The following is a 23084-nucleotide window of genomic DNA, read 5'->3' as shown; positions in this document are numbered from 1 at the left end:
GATTATTGCACTACGTAGATATTTACATGGGTATTTCGAGACATAGTCTATAAAAGCCAAAGTAAGCATATCTGCAAGGAATGAATTTCTATATGAGATTAACTGAGCATGCAAATGGTGCCCACTGAACTCTTTTAAAACCATTTTAAGTACCTATTGCAAATGGAGGAAACCTTTTTTTAATTATTTCTGTTGCATTGGTTTGATGATGATCTGATCATTCAAAATTGATTAGTTCTGCCGCTTGAGTTTTATGGCACTTCATTCTTTTTAAAAAGCCAAATGTTTCAAATTACCCTATCTGTCATTAAAATGATAATGTTACTCAGAAGTGTGTGTGTGTGTGTGTGTAAATTTCTGTGCTGCATAATAAATGCTCATCTAACAGAAAGAGCAACGCCATGAGTCTTACAACATAACTATTCTTACTCTTAGCATCCTTTGTGTAATTGCTGCTGAAATCTGTAGTGTGTGTCTGTGTGTCTGTGAGAGGGAATACCCCTATGAAGTATTAAAGGAAAAAAATATACATACAGAGAAGACTATAGGATTGATACTACAGATGCGACAGGATAAAGTACCAATTCCTGATCAGACATCCTCACTACAGTAGCCACTAAGTTGTTCACAGGAATGTGTCAAATAGGTGAGCCATATTGGCTAGATTGCTGGTGGCTGGCTAACTTGGCCCAGCCAGCTCCCTATTTTTAGCAGGTCCCATTTGCAATCTTTAATTGGAATAATTATTACTGGGTGTACATATTCAGTTTCCTGTATTTGCCTTGATATGTCCGGCTCTTCACGAACTTTTCACGTTGCCATCCTCTGCCTTCTGCAGCCCTTTAGAGGGCATAACAGTGGAGTGGACAACCTTTGCCAAATGCCAGAAGCCAGATAATAAATGGCAGGCTCTATTTTGCAACCAAACAAACGGAATCCTCAAACAAGGTATGTTTTGAGTGACCCCTCATGGTATCCCATTTCAGAGCTGTCTGCAGGAAACCCACTGATGGACAGCTTGCATTATTGGCAGGTGGAACAGGAGCTTCAGGCCAGCAGAGTGGTGCTACTCTTGCTACATAGCAGAAGTCAGTAGAGATGATCAGGGCTGGGAGACCTCTGCCCTATCCAATACTTCCACAGTGTGGTGGATTGGGTGTTTGGGTTGTGACCTTAATGGGCTAAGTCCACTTAAGGGCTCGTCCAGACTTTTTTGCACTGAGCTTTCCAGGCATAGGTGTGTGTTTTTAAAGCTCTATGTTGTTGTTGCTTTTGTCCCGGTGCTTTCCCCTGGAAAACCTGTGTTCCCGGTTGTCAGAGGTTCCCCTCCTCCTTACACCGGTGCTTAATCAGAGCAAATGGCAGCCTGTGGAAAATCTGGACCTATGCCTAGAAATACAGCACAAAAGGCAGTCTGGATGAGCCCTGTGTGTCTTTATACAAGACTCTGCTGGAATAAACTGAAACAAGATACGAATGCAGCAGAGGTAGTGATGGCAAGTGTTTGCCTGCCCTGTTGCAGTTCTCAAAATGCAAGTTTGCAGCTTGGCGATACTCTTTCTGGATGAGCAACTGGCACCTGCAGCATGGGGTATACCAATCAACAGTTTTATCTACTTACACTCTCTCTTAAAATCTCCATGGCTAGAGGTTGTTCTCAGTAGTAACGGCTCGTGGGGTGGGACTGTGTTGCGGCACTGCCCTCTCAACTCTGGCATCACTGCAGTTTAGTTGGATGGAGCTGGAGTGGGACACACTGGATTGGCTCCACTGATGTGCCCATGCAGCCCCAGCCTCACCATTGCACTGCCTTGCCCCAGTGCCATCCAGAGAAGCTGCAGCGCCACCAATTGTTGGCAGGGCAGCTCTGTGGCGCTGCTCCACCATGCAAGTCCTTGGCATAAACAGCAAAGCGGACATTTCCCCACCCATGGAGTCAACTTAATATACTATTTCCACAAGAATATCCACAGTGCTCTCTGAATCACTGCTGAATCATTACTGAATTTTAATTACTATGAAATGTGCCAGTTCAGACCACTACTAGAACATCCCTCCAGCAAACTCACCAGCTGTTTTCTACACCTTCCTCCCCTTAATCTTGACCAGTCTCAAAGGCGAAGTTAATTGTGCAGAAGATGCATCCTTGGCAGATAAAATAAATCAGTTGGTATCAGACTTTCCTAAGAGATCAGCTCACTGAAGCTGCATATGGATCGCCGTTTCTGAAGAGCAATGAAGGTGACTTCACCTGTTAAGGCCAGCCTGGCATAGATCAAGTTTTGCTGGTTTGATGATTTCTTGAATAGCAAGACATTGCTGAGCAGTGGACCCAACACATGTGTGTGTATGGATATATCACTGATAAACCCTTTTATGGATCATTTATGGCCTTCCTCAATATAAAGGCACCTACTGTTATGGGGGAGGAGGGAGGTAAGCCATATGCCTGGGTCCCTTTCTAATTTCTGGATCCAGCATGGATTCAATTTCTGGAATAGCCAGGTTAGCTTCCTGGTGAGGCAATGACCCTCTAAGTATGGGGCATTAAGGTAACAATGAAGTGGCACTGTGCCAGATGGCAAATGGATGGGGCCTCCTCCCTCAATTCACTGATAGTTAGAAAGGCAAAGGTTGGAGTTGGGTGTTAAGAGTTCAGTTATGTGAGCTAGAAGCTAGAACTGGAAGCAGCAGGTTGGGAAGCCAAAGAGACAGAGAGATACTTGATTTCTGTTTGAATCCAAAGCTGTGACTATGGGACAAGCAAAGACCCTCTTGTGGTGTTAATGCTGTGAACCCCTCCATTGTAGGCTCAGGTTGCATATACGTGTAAAAAAAAACCTTCTATCATAAAGACACAGTCTCCGCTGTCCCTTATTCTAAAGGAAACACAAACCCTGGGTAAGCACCTGGAAACCCTGGAATCTCACACTGCTCAGGGATGGGATAGCATGCAAAACTGTGTTCCTATCATTTACAAAAAAACCAATAAAGTTGTTTGATGCAGGCAATGACAGTTCTAGGAAGCCCTGGCATTCTATTGTCTGTATGCTACCTGAGTAAACTTGAGCTCCCCTGAAAGCACAAGTTGTGGGCGCTGCTGAGCTGAGGTGTGAGGATAGTGGCATATCCAAGGCAATTGTTGGCAAAAGCAGCAACCGCTTGGGAGTAAGCTCCACTGAACACTTAATATGTTTTACTACAATCAAGCGGCATATAAGTTTAGCTAAAAATATTAACCAATAAATACCTTCTAAATAAACATGCAGAGTCTTGAAGTGCGCATGTGAGAGCTTTCCTCGCTAAAGGCAAAAGCAGAGTTTGGAAATCTCCTCTCCTTTTGGCAAGGGAATACCCATCTCTTGTACTTAGGCAGAGCAGGCAATGGTTCTGTTCCATTACAAAGAAAATCTATTACTTGTTCACTCATCTGATACGTCTCTCCAGATTACCCGGTGATGTATTTTCACTGCATTACTATAACCTACTTTTCCTTTCTTTCTTGTGTCCCAGAGGATTCTGCTGCCAAGAAGATGGCTTTCTAGAATAGTTTAAGGCAAAGAGAGTACAGGCAATGACAAGGACAAAGAGGGGGTGGGGGGGCACAAGCTTGCTTCATGTGCCCTCATCTGTATAGTTGCATTGGCATGGTGCTTTGTTAAAGAGAGCCACTGCTTGGCACAAGGAGAAGCGGAGAAGATGAATTTGCCCTCCTTTCTCCTGGAGCCGGCATCCCAAATGCAAGCTGATACATTAAAACAGGTTGAATCATGTCTTTTTCTGCCATCACTGCTGATATGGAAGCAATGTACAGTACTCTCTTGATAGCACTTGTCTTTTTGAAGTGAGGGAGGGAGAGAAGAAAGGATGCAGTCATGCCTGCCTTCTTACGATGTCTTGGGAACTCTGTAGTGCAGCTCACACGTGGCATTCAAAGGAAGGAAGGAAAACGTTGTAAGCCAGTCCCAAATTAAGAGCAATGTGAGAAGCGCACATTGTATGCGGAAGAGACTGTGTGCCTTAGCTCTGCAGTCAGCCCCTTTTAAAGAGCTGTAAATGTATGTGATGTGAGACTGCAAAAATGAGGAAAGGAAGGGACTTCATTTTGTTGTTCATTTTACTGGCTGATTAAACTGGGTTTCGTTAAGTGGAGATCCCAGGGCAGCACATTGAATAAAATAAAAAAGACACAACTGCAAAGTCATAGAACCCAGAAACAAGCTATCCACTATTTTTTTAAAAAATCATTACACACTATAAATACAGCAGCAGTTCATAAGTCCACTAAGACCTTGAGCTAGCCAATCAAATGCCTCTGAAAGCCCTGGTGCCTGGTGTAAAGTTGGGGCTATCTGGTGGAAGGGAATTCCACACTCAGGGCACCACTACAGAGAAGGACCTATCCCTCCAGATAAAACCCCTCTATCCACTCTTTATACAGCAGGCAGATGAATTTTCTATCTGTGAACTTAGGGCTAAGCACCTTCAGTGCTGATATCAAAGATAAAGCCCTCTGCCTCCTCTTTATGAGTAAAAATAGTGTCCCCAATTCTCCCACAGATCTGGAGTGGGGTGTGTGTGTATCTAGTAAGTGTGTGCATTCATATGTGAATGTGCATGGCCTTATGTGTGATGTATGTAGTGTGAAGTCGCAGGTGTGTATCCACTGGTCATGCCCACCACTGGCATGTGGACTTCAGAGGGGGGTGACTGGTGATCAATATGGCCCTAGGGGTGAAAAAGGTTAGCCACCCCTGCTTTAGAAGACTTCTACATTGAGCTGCCCTTTTGTTTGCTGTTGCTGGTCAGCCATTCGCATCCAGCTCCAGCTGTTAGTAAATGTCACCAAAACAAACCGCTCAGAAAACAAAACCACGGACATCCATCTCTGTCGGCTAGCTCCATTCCTCTCTGCTTCCATAATGGACAAAGCACTGCTTAAAAGCGAAAGTGAAGACTTTTTAATAAGGTTACACACCGCCAGTCAACCTCAGAAACGTCTCCTCCCCACCCTCCTTTCTGACATTGTACAGAAAATTGAGATGATTTATATGTTGCAGGCCTTTCTGACATGCGTGTTGCATCTGGAGTTTCTGTGGGGGTGCACAAACTAATCAGAAGCTTATCTCCCCCTTTGTGGAAAGGTCTGCTGTCAGCTTCCAAGGCCCTCCGAACAATTCAATAACTGACACCAAAGGTTCACCCCAGAACCCAGAACGTCTTGATGTTGCACGTGCTCAGACAAGGCCAGCGCCTACAAGGGCGACACAGTGACATGCGACTGATAGGTATGCTTGTTCAGCTGATTGGATGACATTTGTTTCATTAAATTAAAAGTCTGGCTGCAATTTTACCGTGCACCATGGCAGGCTGGGGCTGTAGGCACTCAGGAGCGCAAGTGAACCATTTTGCCTAGAGAAGGTTTATTACTGAAAATCCCTATGATTATCAGAAGGAACATAAAAATTCAGACACCTAGAGGCCCGCTGCCCTAGAGAACTGAAGCACTTGTATTTTCCTCAAGATTAGATCCTAAGAAATGTGTGCCATTTTTCTAGCCCCGGTGATCAAAACACTGTATTATCAGCTTCCTTGCATAATTTCAGATAAAAGCATGTGCTAACAAACACTCTTGATCCTTGACTTGTTCTCTAGGTCTGCTGCTCCACCCCATCCGTTTGTATCTTACACACATCTGCAGTTACATTTCATGTGTTTTCCTTTGTGGTAACTAGGGTTTTCATTGAAAGACATGTGATTCAGAAATATTTTTTCCTGCTGCTGCTCCAATGAGAATGTAACTTCACTAGCACAACTAACACCTTAGTCAGTACTATGTATTTGAATTTCTTGTTTTTTTAAAAAAGAAAACCAGATCTTTGCTGCTCATAGCAATGTGGGGGGGGGACCCAGACTCTCACATTATTAGTTGTGGCTCAGATTAACACACTTTGGGGGAAAACAACAACCTGAATAGAATCTACCAAGCAGGTCACAGCCTCTAGGCTAGTGATGACCAACCCTTTTGACAATCATGCCATAACTCAAGCGCAGCTTATGGGACAGCGTCACATTTGTCATTTGATGTCCAAAGATAATCTAATATGCAAGTGGATTCAATTTTTTACACCAACTAAGCATATAAACAGGAGGATTCTAGTTGTCTACTGCAGGATCAAAGTTGAATTTCAAATCAATTAACCCTTTGTAGGCCAGAGGCATTTTATACAACCACAAAGACATCTAATCAGCTGCCACATTTATAAAATGTGACCTGCCATGAAAATAAAGTATTTAAAAGGAGATGAAATAAAGCCTGCTACCTTTTCATGACATTTAAAACCAGACCTTCTGCAACTAGTCCTGGAAGCTGCTTCAATCTATACATCCTCTACCCTCCCCCCAACCTCTTTTTTTGTTTTGTTCATCAAAGAAAACAGAAAGTACCTTGCTGTGCAGAGCACCCCAGGGGGAAATTTGCAAACCTCCTCTTCTAACTGGAAGGGTAGTTAAAAGTGAGAAGGAAATACTTCTATCAGAGCCTCAGTAGAAGCTTGATTTGCAGAGTGCAGGATCAAAGTCAAAACATTTCTCCTTTAAAGAGATTTAAATCATAGATGTTATTTGTGCTAATTATTTATTGCAAACATCCCCTAGCACAGACAAAACCACAAGCACTTTGGATACTACAGCTATGCAAAAAAACCTCCAGCAAAACAAAACAGCAATGCTTTTAAGGATGATTCAGAGAAAGAATGCAAGCTCTTATATGAGGTATATGTATGCTCACTGGGGGCAGGAGGGCGGCAGCAGGGCGGGGATCCAAAACAGTACCATAGTACAGTACCATAATCCCTTTATTAGTACCAACCCACTTTTGACATAACTTCCTAATTCTCACGTCCTGCTTACTGTAACTCAGTCTGAAATAACCACACATTGCTTCCCAGCTTAGCCGTGGCTCCTCTTCCTCTCCTTTCCCCTAGGTCAAATTTAAGATTGCTAGCTTCTCAGGGATGCCCTCTTACAGCTTGCAAAGCGGCACAAAATAAATACTAAACCAGGGGCCAGCAACCTTTCTCAGCTGTGGGCTGGTCCACCATCCCTCAGTCCATGTGGTGGGCCAGACTATATTTTTTTGGGGGGGGGGGAATTGAATGTCTGTGGTCTACCAAGACTCCTAGATCCTTTTCACATGTACTGCTCTCAAGCCAGGTGTCTCCCATCCTGTATTTGTGCCTTTCATTTTTTTTTGCCCAAGTGTAGTACCTTACATTTCTCCTTGTTAAAATTCATCTTGTTTGCTTTGGCCCAGTTGTCTAATCTGTTAAGGTCATTTTGAAGTGTGATCCTGTCCTCTGGGGTATTAGCCACCCCTCCCAATTTGGTGTCATCTGCAAACTTGCTCAGGATGCCCTCGAGCCCATCATCCAAGTCATTGATAAAGATGTTGAATAAGACTGGGCCCAAGACAGAACCCTGTGGCACCCTACTCTCCAGGATGAAGAGGAGCCATTGATGAGCACCCTTTGGGTTCGGTCAGTCAGCCAGTTACAAATCCACTGAATGGTAGCATTGTCTAGCCCACATTTTACCAGCTTCTTTACAAGAATATCATGGGGCACCTTGTCAAAGGCCTTGCTTAAATCAAGACAGGCTACATCCACAGCATTCCCTTCATCTACCAGGCTTGTAATTTTGTCAAAAAATGAGATCAGATTAGTCTGACATGACTTATTTTTCAGAAACCCATACTGACTTTTAGTGATCACAGAGTGGACACATTTCTTTCTAGGTGCTCACAGACCGTTTGCTTAATGATCTGCTCTAGAATCTTTCCTGGTATTGATGGTATTGATGTTCTCAGCACCTAGTACAGTACTCTGAGATACACTCCCTTTAAGTTGTAGATGGTCCATTAACTAACATGGCCAATTGCTTTTGATAGACATCACATCCATGAATGTGCCTAATACTTAAAAAAAAAACTCTTGAGCTTAGTGGTCATCACCGTTTCTTGAGGCAGAGAATGCACTGTCTGTGTGAAGTATTTTCCTTTGTCTGCTTTGAAATCAGTATCGATTGATTTCGCTGTATGAACTGAAGCAATATTGTTATAAAGAGAGTCTCATATTTATCTTTATCCATTATTTCCATGTGATTCATAATGCCATAAACCTTTATCACCCCACTCCACTTTGCAGCATGAGCCCATGCATCTCTGTTCCAAAGTTAAGTCTCCCTGAGTTCAATGGGACTGACATGCAAGTTAAGTGTACAGAATTGTAGCCTTAAGTAGCAGTCCTATATATATTTTTACCTGGAAATACGATCCACTAAACTCAGGGAGAACTACTTTGGAAGAGACATGAAAATTTAATTTGTCAGCCCCCAACAACAAGAGTTTTCTAGGTGATGAACAAAGTAAAAACAAATTTTAAATACCGGTATAACAATTACAATGGGACAAATTAAGGAGCAGCAAATAAGTGTAATATCAAAATGAAACAGAGATCAATAGGGTTTTTTGTTTCTTTTTTTTTAAAAAACCTGCATCAGTGATAAACTGGAACTGAGACCAACAATAAAAAATAAAATAAAAATTCCACAGAGCCAAACCATCATGCTAAAACCAGAGATTTAAAAGACCTGGGGGAAATACAAAGGTATTTCCCCCTAGCACCAAAGAGACATCAGGTACCTGGTACACCTCTCTGGTGAGGGACATTTCACAACTGAGGGACCACTGCAGAAAAAAAACTCTTTTCTCCCACAGCCAGCTGGTGGAGGCACTTAGAGAAGGGCCTCAGCTGAGAATCTAAAGCAGCCTCCCCTGACCTGGTGCTCTGTAAATGCTTCTGAATTCCAAGTCCCATCAGCCCCACCCAGCCAATGATCAAGAATGCTGGAAGTTGTAGTCCAGCAACATCTGGAGGGTGACAGTTTGAGAAGAATGGTTTCAAGGCTCAACAAGTACATACAGAATTGTGTGATTTATTAGTCAACGTATTTCAAAACTATGATTACTTCAACTTTTCCTTGTATGGAGTTTATTGCATTCCTTTGATAATCCTGGTGGGATGACCAGTATTCCAGATGTGGTTGTGCCATAAATGTGTACAAAGCATTGTGACACTGGCTGATATTGGCCCCTTCCTAAATAATTTCTGACATAGAATCGGCCCTTTTCATTGCTACTGCACAGGAAATTGACGTTTTCACTAAATTATTCAAGTGTTTACCACATGCATATGATAATGAAACTGGTGCACACATTGGTTCCTCGTTCTGTATACAGTGGTACCTCAGTTTATGAACACAATTGGTTCCGGACGTCTGTTCATAAACTGAAGCGTTCATAAACTGAAGTGAACCTTCCCATGGAAAGTGGATTAATCCGTTCCAGACGGGTCCACGGAGTACTCAACCTGAAGCGTACTTAACCCGAAGCATGGGTGTAATTGGTTCTGGAAGTCTGTTCATAAACTGAAGCAAACTTTCCCATTGAAAGTAATGGAAAGTGAATTAATCTGTTCCAGATGGGTCCGCGGCGTACATAAACCGAAAATTCATAAACTGAGGTGTTCGTAAACTGAGGTTCCACTGTATAGCAAATCTAATACGTGAAATAAAACTCTTTTAACAGTTAAATATTTTCCCTACCCCAAATTATCTCTGTGCAGTGAAAATGTCAAGTATGAAGCTTTAAGCATCTGAAATTATGGTGTGCAGCAAAATAAATAGATCGTGTTTTTGATAACAAAAAGCCACTTAACAGGGTCACAGATTTCACTCCGCTTCTCAGGCACGGACACTTTTATCTACATGGAAGTATTTCAGGGAAACAGAGCTTTGTAAACAAAAGTGCATCACTGGGAAGAATGGGCATGAAGCTGTTGAAGTGAAGTGAGAGGTTTGTTAAAAGAGGCTCTTACAACTGTTGTTGATCTCTGCGGAAGATGAGTTCTTGGGAATGTCAGACCCTCCAAATGCAAAAGCAGCAGTAAAAAAGGAAAAATAGCTTTAAGTAGCTATCATTTCTGTAAGCTAGAGAATAGGAAGGTAGTTTTGCTTAAAGACACTCTAATCTTTTACTCTTACAGACTGATGGCATTACCTGTGTCACCTAATAAGCACCATGAGACTTGGCATTTAGAAAGCGTATTGCTTCTTCAAAGTGCTTTAAAGTAGGGGTTAGGTATTCCCTTAGGTCTACTTGCGACAAATATCAGGGAATTAGAAACAATTTTGCTCTGCGTTTGGGAGGGAGAAAGGAATGCAGACAGCAAATGCCAGTCTGATCATTATTAATTTATTATTATTTATTAAATTAGTATACTGCCCTTCATCCAAAAACCATAAAAATACAATATGATAACACAAAATATGTAAAAACAATAGCAAGAACAAAAACAAACCAATAACCCTCCCCCAACATATTTAAAAGCACATGGAGTGTTAATCAGCCAAGGTGGAGTTAAAGAGAAACGTTTTCACATGGTGCCTAAAGAGATGCAATGAAGGCACCAGATAAGCCTTCCTGGGGAGAGGACTCCACAAATGGGGAGTCACTGCAGAAAAGGCCCTATCTCGTGTTGCCACATTCCAGAAACGTTGTGGAGGAGGCACACAAAGAAAGATGATGATTGCAGGGTCTGGGCTGGTTCATATGAGGAGAGGCCATCCTTGAGATATTGAGGTCCTAGGCCATTTAAGGCTTTATAGATCCAGCTCACTGAAAGGACAGATCCTGAAGCTGAGGCTCCAATATTTTGGCCACCTCATGAGAAGAGAAGACTCCCTGGAAAAGACCCTGATGTTGGGAAAGATGGAGGGCACTAGGAGAAGGGGACGACAGAGGACGAGATGGTTGGACAGTGTTCTCAAAGCTACGAACATGAGTTTGACCAAACTGCGGGAGGCAGTGGAAGACAGGAGTGCCTGGCGTGCTATGGTCCATGGGGTCACGAAGAGTCGGACACGACTAAACGACTAAACGACAACAAGATTAAGACCAGCAATTTGAATTAGGCCCAGAAACTAATTGGCAGCCATGCAATCAGGTCAGGATTGGTTTTAAATGCTCAAACTGTCTTGCCCTATTGCATCTAATAATTGGATGCATTACTAAAAATAAAGAGCCTAGTGACACCTTGAATGCTAACAAATTCATTATGTCTTAACCTTATCTGGGACTAGAATCCATTTCACCACATGCTTCAAGTGTAATCCTCAGCTGGCAGGTTACAAGAAGTACAGTTCTGTCACCTATGGCTTGAACTGCAATAATGGTTTCCTATCTTATTACATATGTCAATTAACTTGCTAATGCTAGGATGTTTGTTTTACCATCAGTTGCTGCCATTGTGTATGCTTAACCGCACTGATTTTGCTTATATTGCTTCCATGCAATTGTTGCAGACTGTATTTTCCCCCATTTAATTTCCATTACTGTTTTCACTCCTCCACTCCAGTACATCCACATAAACTTGTCACCTGATAATAACAATTTGCTCATCAGACTCATTCATCTGACATTCCTGGACTCGGGTCTACAAAACAAAACATGTGGCATAACATATATATATATATGGTTCCTTTATGGTTCTACAAGACTCCTTGGTGTGAAAACTTTCCTCGAAATGTTAAAATGCGTACAGTATATAAATCATCCTGAAATCATAGCTGCCAAGTTATCCCTTTTTTACAGGGATTTTTCCCTTATGCTGAATAGGCTTCCTCGCGAGAAAAGGGAAAACTTGGCAGCTATGCCTGAAATGTGACTTGGCATAAAAAGACAAGAACAGCAATAGATCCATCCTGCAATTCATTATTACTACAGAGAATTCAGGCCATGTTGCTGCCAAATGCTCGCATGCCAGTGCTTTTCCTCTCCTCCTCTCCTTGTTGTACATTGTCTGGCTTACGGCCATTCTTCTGACCTTCAATGCAATGGCAGCATCAGCCTTTCACATGCATGCTGGCCAAAGCACCATTGGCAAAAGGAGTTAGCCCACTGTGGGACAACTGACATGGCCTGGTAAAGCCTTATCTTTCTGCATTGCTTTATCCCAAATTTCTTGGTAGTGTTGTCAGGTGAGCCTTCGTGTAAGCGAAAATAAATAAATGCTTCTCCTGGCCCTAATTTTCCCCCTCCCATTCCAGGATGTTTGAGCTGTTAAGGGGCCTGCCCACCTTGGCAGATTCCTGTCCAGCTACACATAACCCTCCAAAGACAACACAGGAAGGGTTGTTTTTAAGTTCTCATGCCCATGCTGTTGTAGCGGATAACAATAAACCACAAGCTATCATTGGGGACGCCCACTCTTACTGACTATGAATTCCTCCAGAACACATCACTAATACATATCAGGTTGTGATAAGCATGAGAGGACCACTGGAAACACCAAAGGAATCTGTAGAGTTCTATTCTTCAGATTCCTCCATTCTTTCCCGTTTCTGGGCTTTGCTTTCCAAATTGCCATTTCATTCCACATGTTGCTGGTAACTGTTGCCAAAGCAAAGTTAGCACAATATCACATGTCATAAACCTGTACCGGTCCAAGGGCCCGTTCTCTTGCTGGTGCAGCAGCCAAAAGGATTGAGCCATGAGAACTTTTCCCCAATATATAACATTCGTTATTCAGGAAAAAGTTCACCTTGGTCAATGGGAGAGATTTTTTCGACAGTGATAAATCACTGGACTCCCAGGCATGAAAAGTCTCTGTACTCTATTTTTCAGTTCCTCTTCCAACACTTTGACCTTCATAGGTCCCAAACCTCCAGATAATTTAATAGCTGAAAAATAAGGTTAAGAAAAAGGGAAAGGTCGTATAAGAAGAAAACTAAGTATAACCTAGTATGGGGATGGGGCGGAGGGAAGTGGAACACTAAAAAGACCAGTACTGTAACTGATGTCCAGTTACTACTTCATCACTGAGAAATATTAAATCAAATATCTACTTAAAACTAAGTAGATAAGGAGAGCCCTGCTAGATTGGGACAAAGGCCCATCTAGTCTACTATCCTGTTTTCAACCTGGCCAACCAGATGCCCATAGGAAGCCAGGAAGCAACACCTGAGTGCTCAGGTGCTCTTTTCCATGTGTGATACCCAGCAGCTGGCCTTGTGAGGCATGCCATACCCCGTTACCAGCTCTGACAGTGGAGGCAGAACTTAACTATCATGGCTAGTAGCTATGAAAGACTCCCCGGTTTTAGGAGAAGGTAAAGAAGTTCGTTTACTTTAAGCCTCACATTCTTAACCTGAACTACAAATAGAAATAAACTGGGTAAAACGCATACTCCACAAGTGTTTATTTTGAGAGCACAGCAGCCATTCTGGTTACTGTGATCTTGTGCAACCCCCACCCTCCCCAAAATACATTTTTCCAGGGCTGTGACACCCTAAACACATGTTTTTGGGCCCTTAAAAAGTGTTTTTTTGTGCGGGAGGGAGGAACAGTGGCATGAAATCACGGCAACCCAAATGGATTCTGTGCTCTAGCGATCAAAAATGGGAAGGTGGTGTCCTGGATTTTGGTTTTGAAGTGTTGGGAGGGTATGTAATCAACAGATTAGGATCGCATCACACATGAACATAGCAGCTAGGGGGGCAGTTCATGGGTAATTGCCAAATAGGAAGTTTTCAAAACACCTCTTGTGTGTATACAGATACTATATATTCAAACTCCATGGGTTATGGCCTTCATTAATTACTGAGCTAGCTAAGTCACAGTGAATCTTTCTCAACAGCCCTTATTTTGTATCTCAAATTCTCTATCATCAGTCTAAGATAGTAGAATTAAACAGATGGGAGTTTGTTTGTTTGTTTGTTTTTTTAATGAAGATTACACTGGTCCAGAGCAACCAAAGAACTACTTAAAAACACAGCAGGCAAATACAATCCGTGACAGCAAGCATTAATCCCACTCCCACCCCAAAATCAATATATAGAAAGCACATCCCACTGAGGATCCATAGCCTTCATTAGGTTGATTGCTGAACAGCATTCACTTGACCAGAGTTGGACAACAGCTAAGGGTTAATACGACAAAAGCAAAATAGCATTATACCCTTAGAATATGGGCTGTCTGTGTGACACTACGATCTCATAAATATAAGAGTCTTGATCGGGTTTGTGCTTTTTTATTACCTCACTATTTGTAAGAAATGCAATAAGGAAAGAGCGATGGGCAAAATAATTGACTATTAACCTTCAACACTACAAACAAATTGCAAATATGACCCTAAAATCCAAACTGGGAAGTGGATCATTGTGTGGCTTTCTTGCTGCTGTGGGTAGCCTGGTTTCCTGAAGAATGTAACCATTGCTCAGAGGTGACACTCACTTTTAATCGGTTTATGGATTTATTTGGGACAGAATTTATTACATCTCAAAGAATCTGTTTTAAATCTTGTATTGATTTGAATAATGTGCAATGAAGATCTGCCTTTGTTTCCCCGTCTCCCAATGTACTGTAATGTATATAGATTAATTGCAGTCTTATAACCAATATATACAGTGGTACCTCGGTTTACAACCACAATTGGTTCCGGAAGTCTGTACTTAACCTGAAGCGAACTTTCCCATTGAAAGTAATGGAAAGTGAATTAATCTGTTCCAGAAGGGTCTGCGGTGTTTGTAAACCGAGGCGGTTGTAAACCGAGGTATGACTGTACTGGTATATATTAGGTGCTTAAGGCTGCAATCCTTACTCTCCTGGAAATAAGCTCCAATGAAGTCAATAAAACTAACTTCAGAGTAAAATGTACATATCATGCTTTGTGGCAGGGATGGGGAATCTCCAAATATTGCTGAACTCCAGCTCTCATCAACCCCATCCAGCTTGGTCAATGGCTAGGAATAAAATGCAATCCAGCAACATCTGGAGGGCCACAGATTCCCAATCCCTTTTGCAAGGAATGGTAAATGGTTGCTCAAATACTCAACAAGATGTCTCTACTCTGAACTACTCCCTTCCTTGTACTATGGCTCTGTCATATCTGTTATTTCCTTGATGACCACCCTGATACAGAAAAACAGAAATTAACATGGGGCATAATCCTATGGAGCTCTTGCACAGCTGCAGTTCAAGAGAACTTGCCCAGAAGATATTCCTGGTAGATTGTGCCCCATAAGATTGACCTGTCTCCTACTGCATCACCCTTAATGGCATCCAAAATCCACTGCCAATGAAGTCACTTCATTTTGACTCATAGTACAGTTACTCCTGGCAATTAATTAGTCATCTGGAGTTATTGTATCACAAGAGACCAGCAGACCTCAAAGGTTTCCAAGGCAATATGCAAGACAACGAACACTATCTAAATGCCAGCCTGTCCAACACCATCCCCATAGTGCAAAATAATTCATTCTTTATTCTGGCATTTTTCACCCCCATGTTCAGCACACCAACTCTCACAACAACCTGCAAACTTCAGAAACATAATTGACATGAAAATAAACAGAATGCATAGCAGCCAATGAGTGACTGGCTGTGTTTTAAGATGGCAAAAGTGTGTATGATTTCTTTACCTGGGCAGTCCAAGCCTATATATGTTTGCTCAGAAGTAAGTACCAATGCTGAGTCCAATGGCAGTTATTCTCATGTGTGTAGGATTGTAGCCTTAATAATTAACTGAAGCTGTCCAGGAAAAGCTCACTATGAGCTGTCACTTAAGCCACTGTAGGGTTCAGTCAGTACAACCCAGGCTCAAAATGGCATGTCTGCCATATGGAAAATCTCCACTTAGATCTAGACAAAGCAAATGTGGCAGTTCTGCACTAGGTCCTTGCTTTTTTACACATTAAATACATGTTCTCCTAATGCAGTGAAGAAGGCAATCTTTGAATAGTATCCTTTTGACAGTGCCTTTCAGAAAAAAACTAAAGAAGTCAATAGCAATGATGAGCAGCTCTGTCTGTGCATAGCAGCACACTGGTTTAGATATCCAGGATATGTGAGAAATTATTTCAACGGGCTTTCTGAACAACAGTGCGACAATGCAGCCTTCCAAATGCACTATTCAAAATGACAGTAAACAAACTGTGAAGTAAAAATAATAATAAGAATAATAATCTTGGCCTTGAGCAATGCCTTCAATATCAAGAATTGGCAATGCAATATGGAAACCATTTGCTTTATGGTGAGATTTAATTAGTTGTCTGGAGTTATTAAATGTCTTTGCTGGCCTGCGGGCTATGAAACTAGAAGCTATAAAAGGTGACCCAGAGTAATAATAGCACCACACATAAAAAAACTCTTCTAAATCAATATTGTGCAGCCGTATTAATATATACTAGACTAACGGTCAATACCAAACAGCCATTTTGTACAACAGGAGGTAATGGGGCTAAAATAGGAAACACTGTAACTACGTTCTTTCAAAGCCATGCTGCACTTTCAGGTTCAAGGCTTCATTAGCCAGTAGTTAATTAGTGGAAGCACAGAGATTTCCCTGTGTGGGACGGGTGCTTTGTGAGCAGAGAGACCCAAAGCACCACAACTTAGGCTTCAGATCCTAATGAAGCAAGCGCCCAGTGTCCACAGAACACATACTTCTCTTGGAGAAAGAAACACTCCCATTGAAGAATTGCAGTTTGGATGGAGAAATCAAATAAAGCAATAGCTCCGCTGAATGCAATAGCTCCGCTGAATGACAGCAAAAGAAACAGCTATATACCCAAGGTTTTCTACAGGATGGGTTGGGAGATGGTGTTTTCTATACATTACCGTTTTGCCGGACATAGAAAACATCTGTGTTGAAAAAGTGTGAGTGTGTGAACTACAGTGCAGGTATTTTTTACACCATCAGTACCGTGTTTCCCCTTTTTTAAGACACCGTCTTATAACTTTTTTCCCTCAAAAAAACACACGGTGTCTTATTTTCAGGGGATGTCTTTTTTTTTTTTTACGGTGCTACAAGACTTGGTTTTGGGAAGCAAGAACTGTCTATGGATAGATCCGCTCTGGGCGCCGGCACTGGAGCCCTATCGGTTGCAAAAGCTGACGCAGATTGCAACGTAAAAGAGGAGATACTCAAGCTGTTGCATTGGGACACCTTGCTGGAAAAAAAGGAATATCTCCCCGTTCGTGACACTTTTAAAGCCTTCCCTTTGTCCCCTTCCCGAGCTGACTCTCCAAACATTAATGAACTCCCCCCTCCCTTGCCCTCCTCCCCTCTAAAGTGGCTGCCTGCCTGCAGGGACGATGAGGTGGGAAACCTCTTTGCCAAGTTACCGTAGAACAGTTAAGAGAGGGATGCAGGCAGACGGACAGATTGCCCTCCTCGCCACCCCTCCAGGCTCCCTGCGCTCCACCGGCAGCTCCTCTTAAGAACTGGGGGCGGGAAGTGATCCTGCCGAGGGATCTGACTCCGCAGACTCTGCAGGGGGTGGGGCTGTTTCATCCAGCGGCAGGCTCGCAACGCCCCCCTCGCCATCGCTAGGGCTGCCGAGGCTGGATCGCGACCCTCGTCCCGCGCCTGCGCTGTGCGCCAGGTTTTGCACGATCCGGCTCCGCGAGTTCCTAAAGAACTGCGAGATCGGAACCCGCAAGTTCCTAAAGAACTGCCAATGCCGCCGCCATCTAGGCTTGGCGGGGGCTCGGTGAAGTTGCAGCCTGACGGCCCAGAGAAACAGCAGCCCGTCACCTACGCTGCAGAAAAACCTCTGGAATCGTGCGGAAGGGCTAGCGGGCCTCCGGCCACCACTCTGCTTTGGGCCATGCGGCGCACAACGTTCCGGCGGCGCAGCTCCTGCCGCCGTAGTCGCCCCGCTGCCGCTCTGTCTTGGGCCATGCAGCCCACAATGTTCCGGCGACGCAGCTCCTGCCGCCGTCAGTCGCCCCGCCGCCGCTCTGCCTCAGCCATGCGGCCCACAATGTTCCGGCAGCGCAGCTCCCGCTGCTGTCAGTCGCCCCGCCGCTCTGCCTCGGCCATGCGGCCCACAATGTTCTGGCAGCAGGGCTTCCGCTGCCTCCCGCCGCCGCTCTGCTTTGGGCCATGCAGCACACAACATTCCAGCAGCGCGTCTCCCACCGCAGTCAGTCGCCCCGCTGCCGCTCTGCCTCGGGCCCCCTCCCATCTGGTCTCAAGCCTCTCTGAGGTACGTCTTATTTTCGGGGTATGTCTTATATTTCGTGAAAGCATAAAAACCCTGCCATGGCTTATATTATGACTACGTCTTAAAAAAGGGGAAACACGGTATCTCAAGCAGGCAACCATCAGAATGCACATAACCTCTGTGTAAGAAAACCAGAATGTGTGAAAGAACCGTTGCTCTGAGTCAGTCAGCTACAGCAGGCAGTGATGTCTCCCTTACTTCCAATTAGCTGAACCCCAAGACCTAACAGAAATGCACCCTGGCAGCTAGAACATGAGACCAAAGCTAGGTGAGAATCCAAAGCAGAAACACGGCTTGTTTAAACCCCACTGCACTTGCTATATGCACCACACTCCAAAGAATTCACAGGTGTTTTGGCGAGACTGCCTTAAGCAATGGCAAAGCTACCGTCCTCATTACAGTGTCAAACACTATCTCATTACTATGACAGAGACAATTAACACTTTGATCATGCTACTAACATCTAATGTGCAAAGAAAGGGTATTCCCAGACAGGTGTTAATGGTGTGAAAAGCACTCCTCACACATGCAGGTATTTTGCATCACTCACATGACGTCACTGGCATCAAAATGTCCATATCAGTCCATATATCACCCCCCCACACACATAATTAAGATTGTCCCTTTCTAGGGAAAATCCAGTAAGTAAAAAATACCTGTTCCCAATGACCCATTTGCAATATTAGGCCCCTGTAAGGAAACATGCCAAGAGTACTTCAGATAAGAAATGCTGTGGGCTGTTTTTTTCCCCTGAGGTCATGAGTGATGAAATAAAGAAATTCTGACATTTTTTGCAGGGGAAATGCCCCCCCCATCCCGGAAATATGCATTTGCCGTACCCGTAGTGTGGTAATTGTGGAGGGGTCTCGGAGCCGTCCATCTTCATCTTTGAGATTGTAGCCCTCTGGTCTTTTGTCGCGTTCACTCACTTTCCATAGCTTCACAGTTTTATCTAGAAGACAACAGGAATACCCAATTGACATTTTTTTCTAAGCCAGATCGAATGCTATTGAATAACAATACATTTAATATTCCACAATGTTTTCTTTTAATTGTCATTTACACAGCTCATTATATGTGGACAAGGTTTTTTCTGTATCATGTTAGTCTCAACTGCAGTTGCAAGTTAGCAACTTGCTCAGGGTCACCAAGGGAATCCACGACTAAGGAAATATAGGATTGTAGACTCTGCTCCCAAGGCAGTTTTCACACCATGCCTCTGCAGGTAGCATGATCAGGTTTCATTCTTGTTCAAATCAATGATCAGAAATGACACAGAAGCTTTTATGAGTCAAAAAGTGGAGGAACGGACTCTGAACCCAAAGGCAGGAGCATATTCAGGGTCAGCCCCACAAGGACCACTTTCCTTTAACTCCACTGCAGAAGATGCAGAAAGGATTGAGGTTCCCCTATTCAATCACAGTAGGAGATTACTGGAGAAGGCTTTCCTAACTCCTACAGGGACGAAATATAGAGGGTGCTGCAAATCCATAGAATGTTGCTACTCATTTAGCCGCTGTCCCCTTAAACTTCTGTGTTTAGATAATTATTATTAAAGTAACCCACACAAGATGCCAATGCAGAATTTTCCTTTCTATATATTTAGACATAGCCAGTGGTCCAAGAAACTGTTGTGAATTTTCAGACTAAAGTAGGTCAAATGGAAGATTTGTAATGTTTATACCCTGACCTGATAATGGTGGCCTAAACTATGCATTTCTCTCAATAATTGGTCTTGGCGCAGTGAGGCATTTGATCTTATTTCAATATAGCAGGGGGAAAGCGCAGCCTTATGTAAAATTAAGAAGGGGCAATTACAAGGATTTCTTCTCTGATCGCATGCTGAAGAAACACATGCCACCAGTTTTTCCTGCCAATTTGGCAAAAGGAAATAACAACATTCGTGACTGTGCAGCCTATCTATCATGTTTGAATATTTCAAGCAAATTTTGAACCAGTAAGCCACAAAGGTAGATTCCAGTGTCTTGTCTGCAAAAGGTTGCTGATTGTAATCTGGTCTCTGCACATTGCATATGTCAAGCTGAATGAATTTTACTTTGGCACAGGTTCAGGGAACAGCTTAGACAAGAAAACTAGCATGCACAATATCCTATAAAAGCAATTTAGAGTTACATGAAAGCTAACTGCTTTAGCTGAGCTTTGATTGCAACAGATTACATTGCAAGTCCAAAGGGTGACAAAGTACAAACTAGAAAGGAGCCCAATCATGTCCGTAATTTACTCAAAAGTCAGTTTCAACTCCCTCCTCCCAGTGAAAGGAATAAAATCTGACGTTTTATCATCAACACTGAATCTGCGCTGAATTCCACAATTGCCAGCTTGCCTGTCAGGTGGATATTTCCACTGACTTCATCATTTTTTTGTCATCCCATTTATCGTTGTGCCATGAAGTCCTTTAGGGAAAGAGCCTCAGGAACATGTGGCTTTTATTCTGAATAATGGTGTTTTCTTTTCCCCCTCCTGGCGAGTGCTCTATCGGCAGTTTGTCATTGCTCCCACCAGCCTTTAAAGACAATCTTATTCATCTTCATTTCCCTCCACCCCCTTTTCTGGGGATTCCAGTTGACTCCTGTTAATTTTGTTGTATTAACTCATTTTGATCAAAGGGCCTTCCACACACAATGTTATTTTGGGAACAGAATGGGAATAGTTGGGTAGAAAAGGTAGCAGAGAACTCTGAATCATTGTGAGGTATTTATAAGCATATGAAAACACTTTCCTGAATAATATCCCTGTTAATCAAAAAACTATTTAAAATCTCAATTAACAGAACATTAGGCTACATAATTAATCTTCATTGTGTTTCAGTGAATCTTCCCCCAAATGAGTTTAATAACTCTCAGAATTTTATTACAATGATCAATAGGGTAAATTCTTTAACACAAAGTAAGTTGACTATGAGAGATAATTAGACCCCCTTTTTTCTCCTGTAGTAATTAAGTCACATCCATCTTGAGGCTTCATTCATCCTAGTAACATCACTGGATCCTCATGATATTTATCTAAACATAACATGAAGCATAAGCTTAGCACAACTGAAAACTGAAACAAATTAGGAATACTTCTTCCCTCCCTCCCTATTATCGTAGAAGAGTGAATTCTGACAGAGGCTCCCCAGCACAGTCATAAGGTCAGAGAACTTCACCTTGGTTAACATGTCAGTGCATTACAGTCATACCTTGTGTTGCATTAGGTTCACGTTGCGTCTTTTCGGCTTGCAAACTCGGCAACCCCGGAAGTGTATACTTCCGGGTTTTACCGCGCGTGCATGAGTAGAAGCGTTCTGCGTGCTTCGGACATGCACAGAAGCGCTCCGCACTTGCTCAGAAGTGACGCTCTAGTTGCGGACTTTTCGGGGTGCAAACGGCACCCTGGAACAGATTGTGTCCGCAACTAGAGGTACCCCTGTATGCATAAACTGACGGGTATATACCGTAAAAATTGAACTGGAACAAAATTGGAGTGCGTATAGTTGCTTTTCTTATGCGTGAACTATCCCTGGTTGGTTAAATAAGACAAGCTGGAGCTTTTCTTAGATAGCTGAGAAAAGTATGCATTAGAGAAGTTCTGTTGATGGACTCTTCCATTGTGCTTGGGTTCTATATGATCAAGAAGTAGTTTTCTTTCTACCGTATAAAAAGGTACAATTAGTTTGTTTTATTAAACCAGTCTATTTATTGATATGCTAAGTGTTCTAAAGAAGGTATGCAATCGCTCAGCACAATGCCTGTAAATGGCATATCTACATGTAAAATGCCTTCAGAAAGGCGAAAATCACATACTAAAGCAAAATTGTGAGAACCATAGCTGCCAAGTTATCCCTTTTTTACAGGGATTTTCCCTTATGCTGAATAGGCTTCCTCGCAAGAAAAGGGAAAACTTGGCAGCTATGGTGAGAACTGTCCCAAGGATAATTTAAGTTGTTATTTAAGCCATGCCCTTCATTACCTCACAAGTAGCAGCCAATGATGTGGAGCAGTGTGTGTGTGGAATAGTCATAATGTGAAGATACATGAAACACTTTAGGACACGTGACAGAGGGGAGGGCAGTTGAACTCAGCCAGATACCTTTGTCTAGTTGTATCGTTCTATGCAGAGGTACAACTGCACTAATAATAATAATAATAATAATAATAATAATAATAATAATAATAATTTATTATTTATACCCCGCCCATCTGGCCGGGTCTCCCCCGCCACTCTGGGCGGCTTCCAGCACACATCAAAATACATTAAATATCACAGACTAAAAACTTCCCTAAACAGGGCTGTTCCAAGTAAGATCTGATATTAACGGGCTGTTGACTTACATTATGAAAAGGGGCTTTATTACAGCCACTGCCACCATCTTACAAAGCCTGTGAGCTTCAGCCGTTCCACCCGTATATGAGAGAGAGAAAGTAATACCTACCCATCCTGCAGCGAGATTACAAGTTTTAATTATTGCAAGCCACCAAAGCATAGCAGGATATTTGGCTGGAAAGCAAAGAATTATCTGTCATAACTACAACATACCATTGGTAGAGAGAAGGAAGTAGGCTGCATTTTGCTGCGGGAGCCATCGTATTTTATTGATCTTCTCCTCTATCTCTAAGCTCTTCAGGTAATCGAACTCAGGTTCATGGCTCTGGAATGTGCTGTAAACATTATATTCTCCCCTGCGATGGGGCTGATTTTTGCTCTGTGGGAGTGGGAAAGAAACAATAAAGGGATTCTCAAAAGAGCCAGAGCTAGCAAATTTTCAATTGATTCTTTTGTTCTCAGAGGATTGTTAAAAGACAGGGAAATGTCTGATTATGGTGACACATTACAGTTTAGATATCAAAGCAGACACAAGAGATCTTTCCTGCACAATGCATCCTCCTCGTGTGTCAGTTTCTCTGCATGCTGATGATAGGAAGCAGGAAGAGCACCTTTGTTCCATGAATGAATGAAGG

General features: G+C 42.8%; 1 protein-coding gene across 3 annotated transcripts in view; it reads right to left on the bottom strand.

The window, feature by feature from the left end:
- PPP2R2B (protein phosphatase 2 regulatory subunit Bbeta) overlaps positions 1–23084 on the bottom strand; it is a 228960-nt gene that overhangs the window by 53108 nt on the left and 152768 nt on the right. For all 3 annotated transcript variants that reach the window (XM_035105326.3, XM_088661852.1, XM_035105327.3), the window contains exons 3-4: positions 22663–22828; positions 18966–19078 (exon numbers count right to left, since the gene is read on the bottom strand). In XM_035105326.3, coding sequence (XP_034961217.1) covers positions 18966–19078; positions 22663–22828 — 279 coding nt within the window. The remainder of the gene's footprint in view (positions 1–18965; positions 19079–22662; positions 22829–23084) is intronic.

Source organism: Zootoca vivipara, chromosome 2 (genome assembly GCF_965207765.1).
Source record: "Zootoca vivipara chromosome 2, rZooViv2.hap1.1, whole genome shotgun sequence".
Taxonomy (NCBI): Eukaryota; Metazoa; Chordata; class Lepidosauria; order Squamata; family Lacertidae; genus Zootoca; species Zootoca vivipara.
Note: the sequence above shows the minus strand (reverse complement) of the source record. Positions and strands in the feature narration are given on the sequence as shown.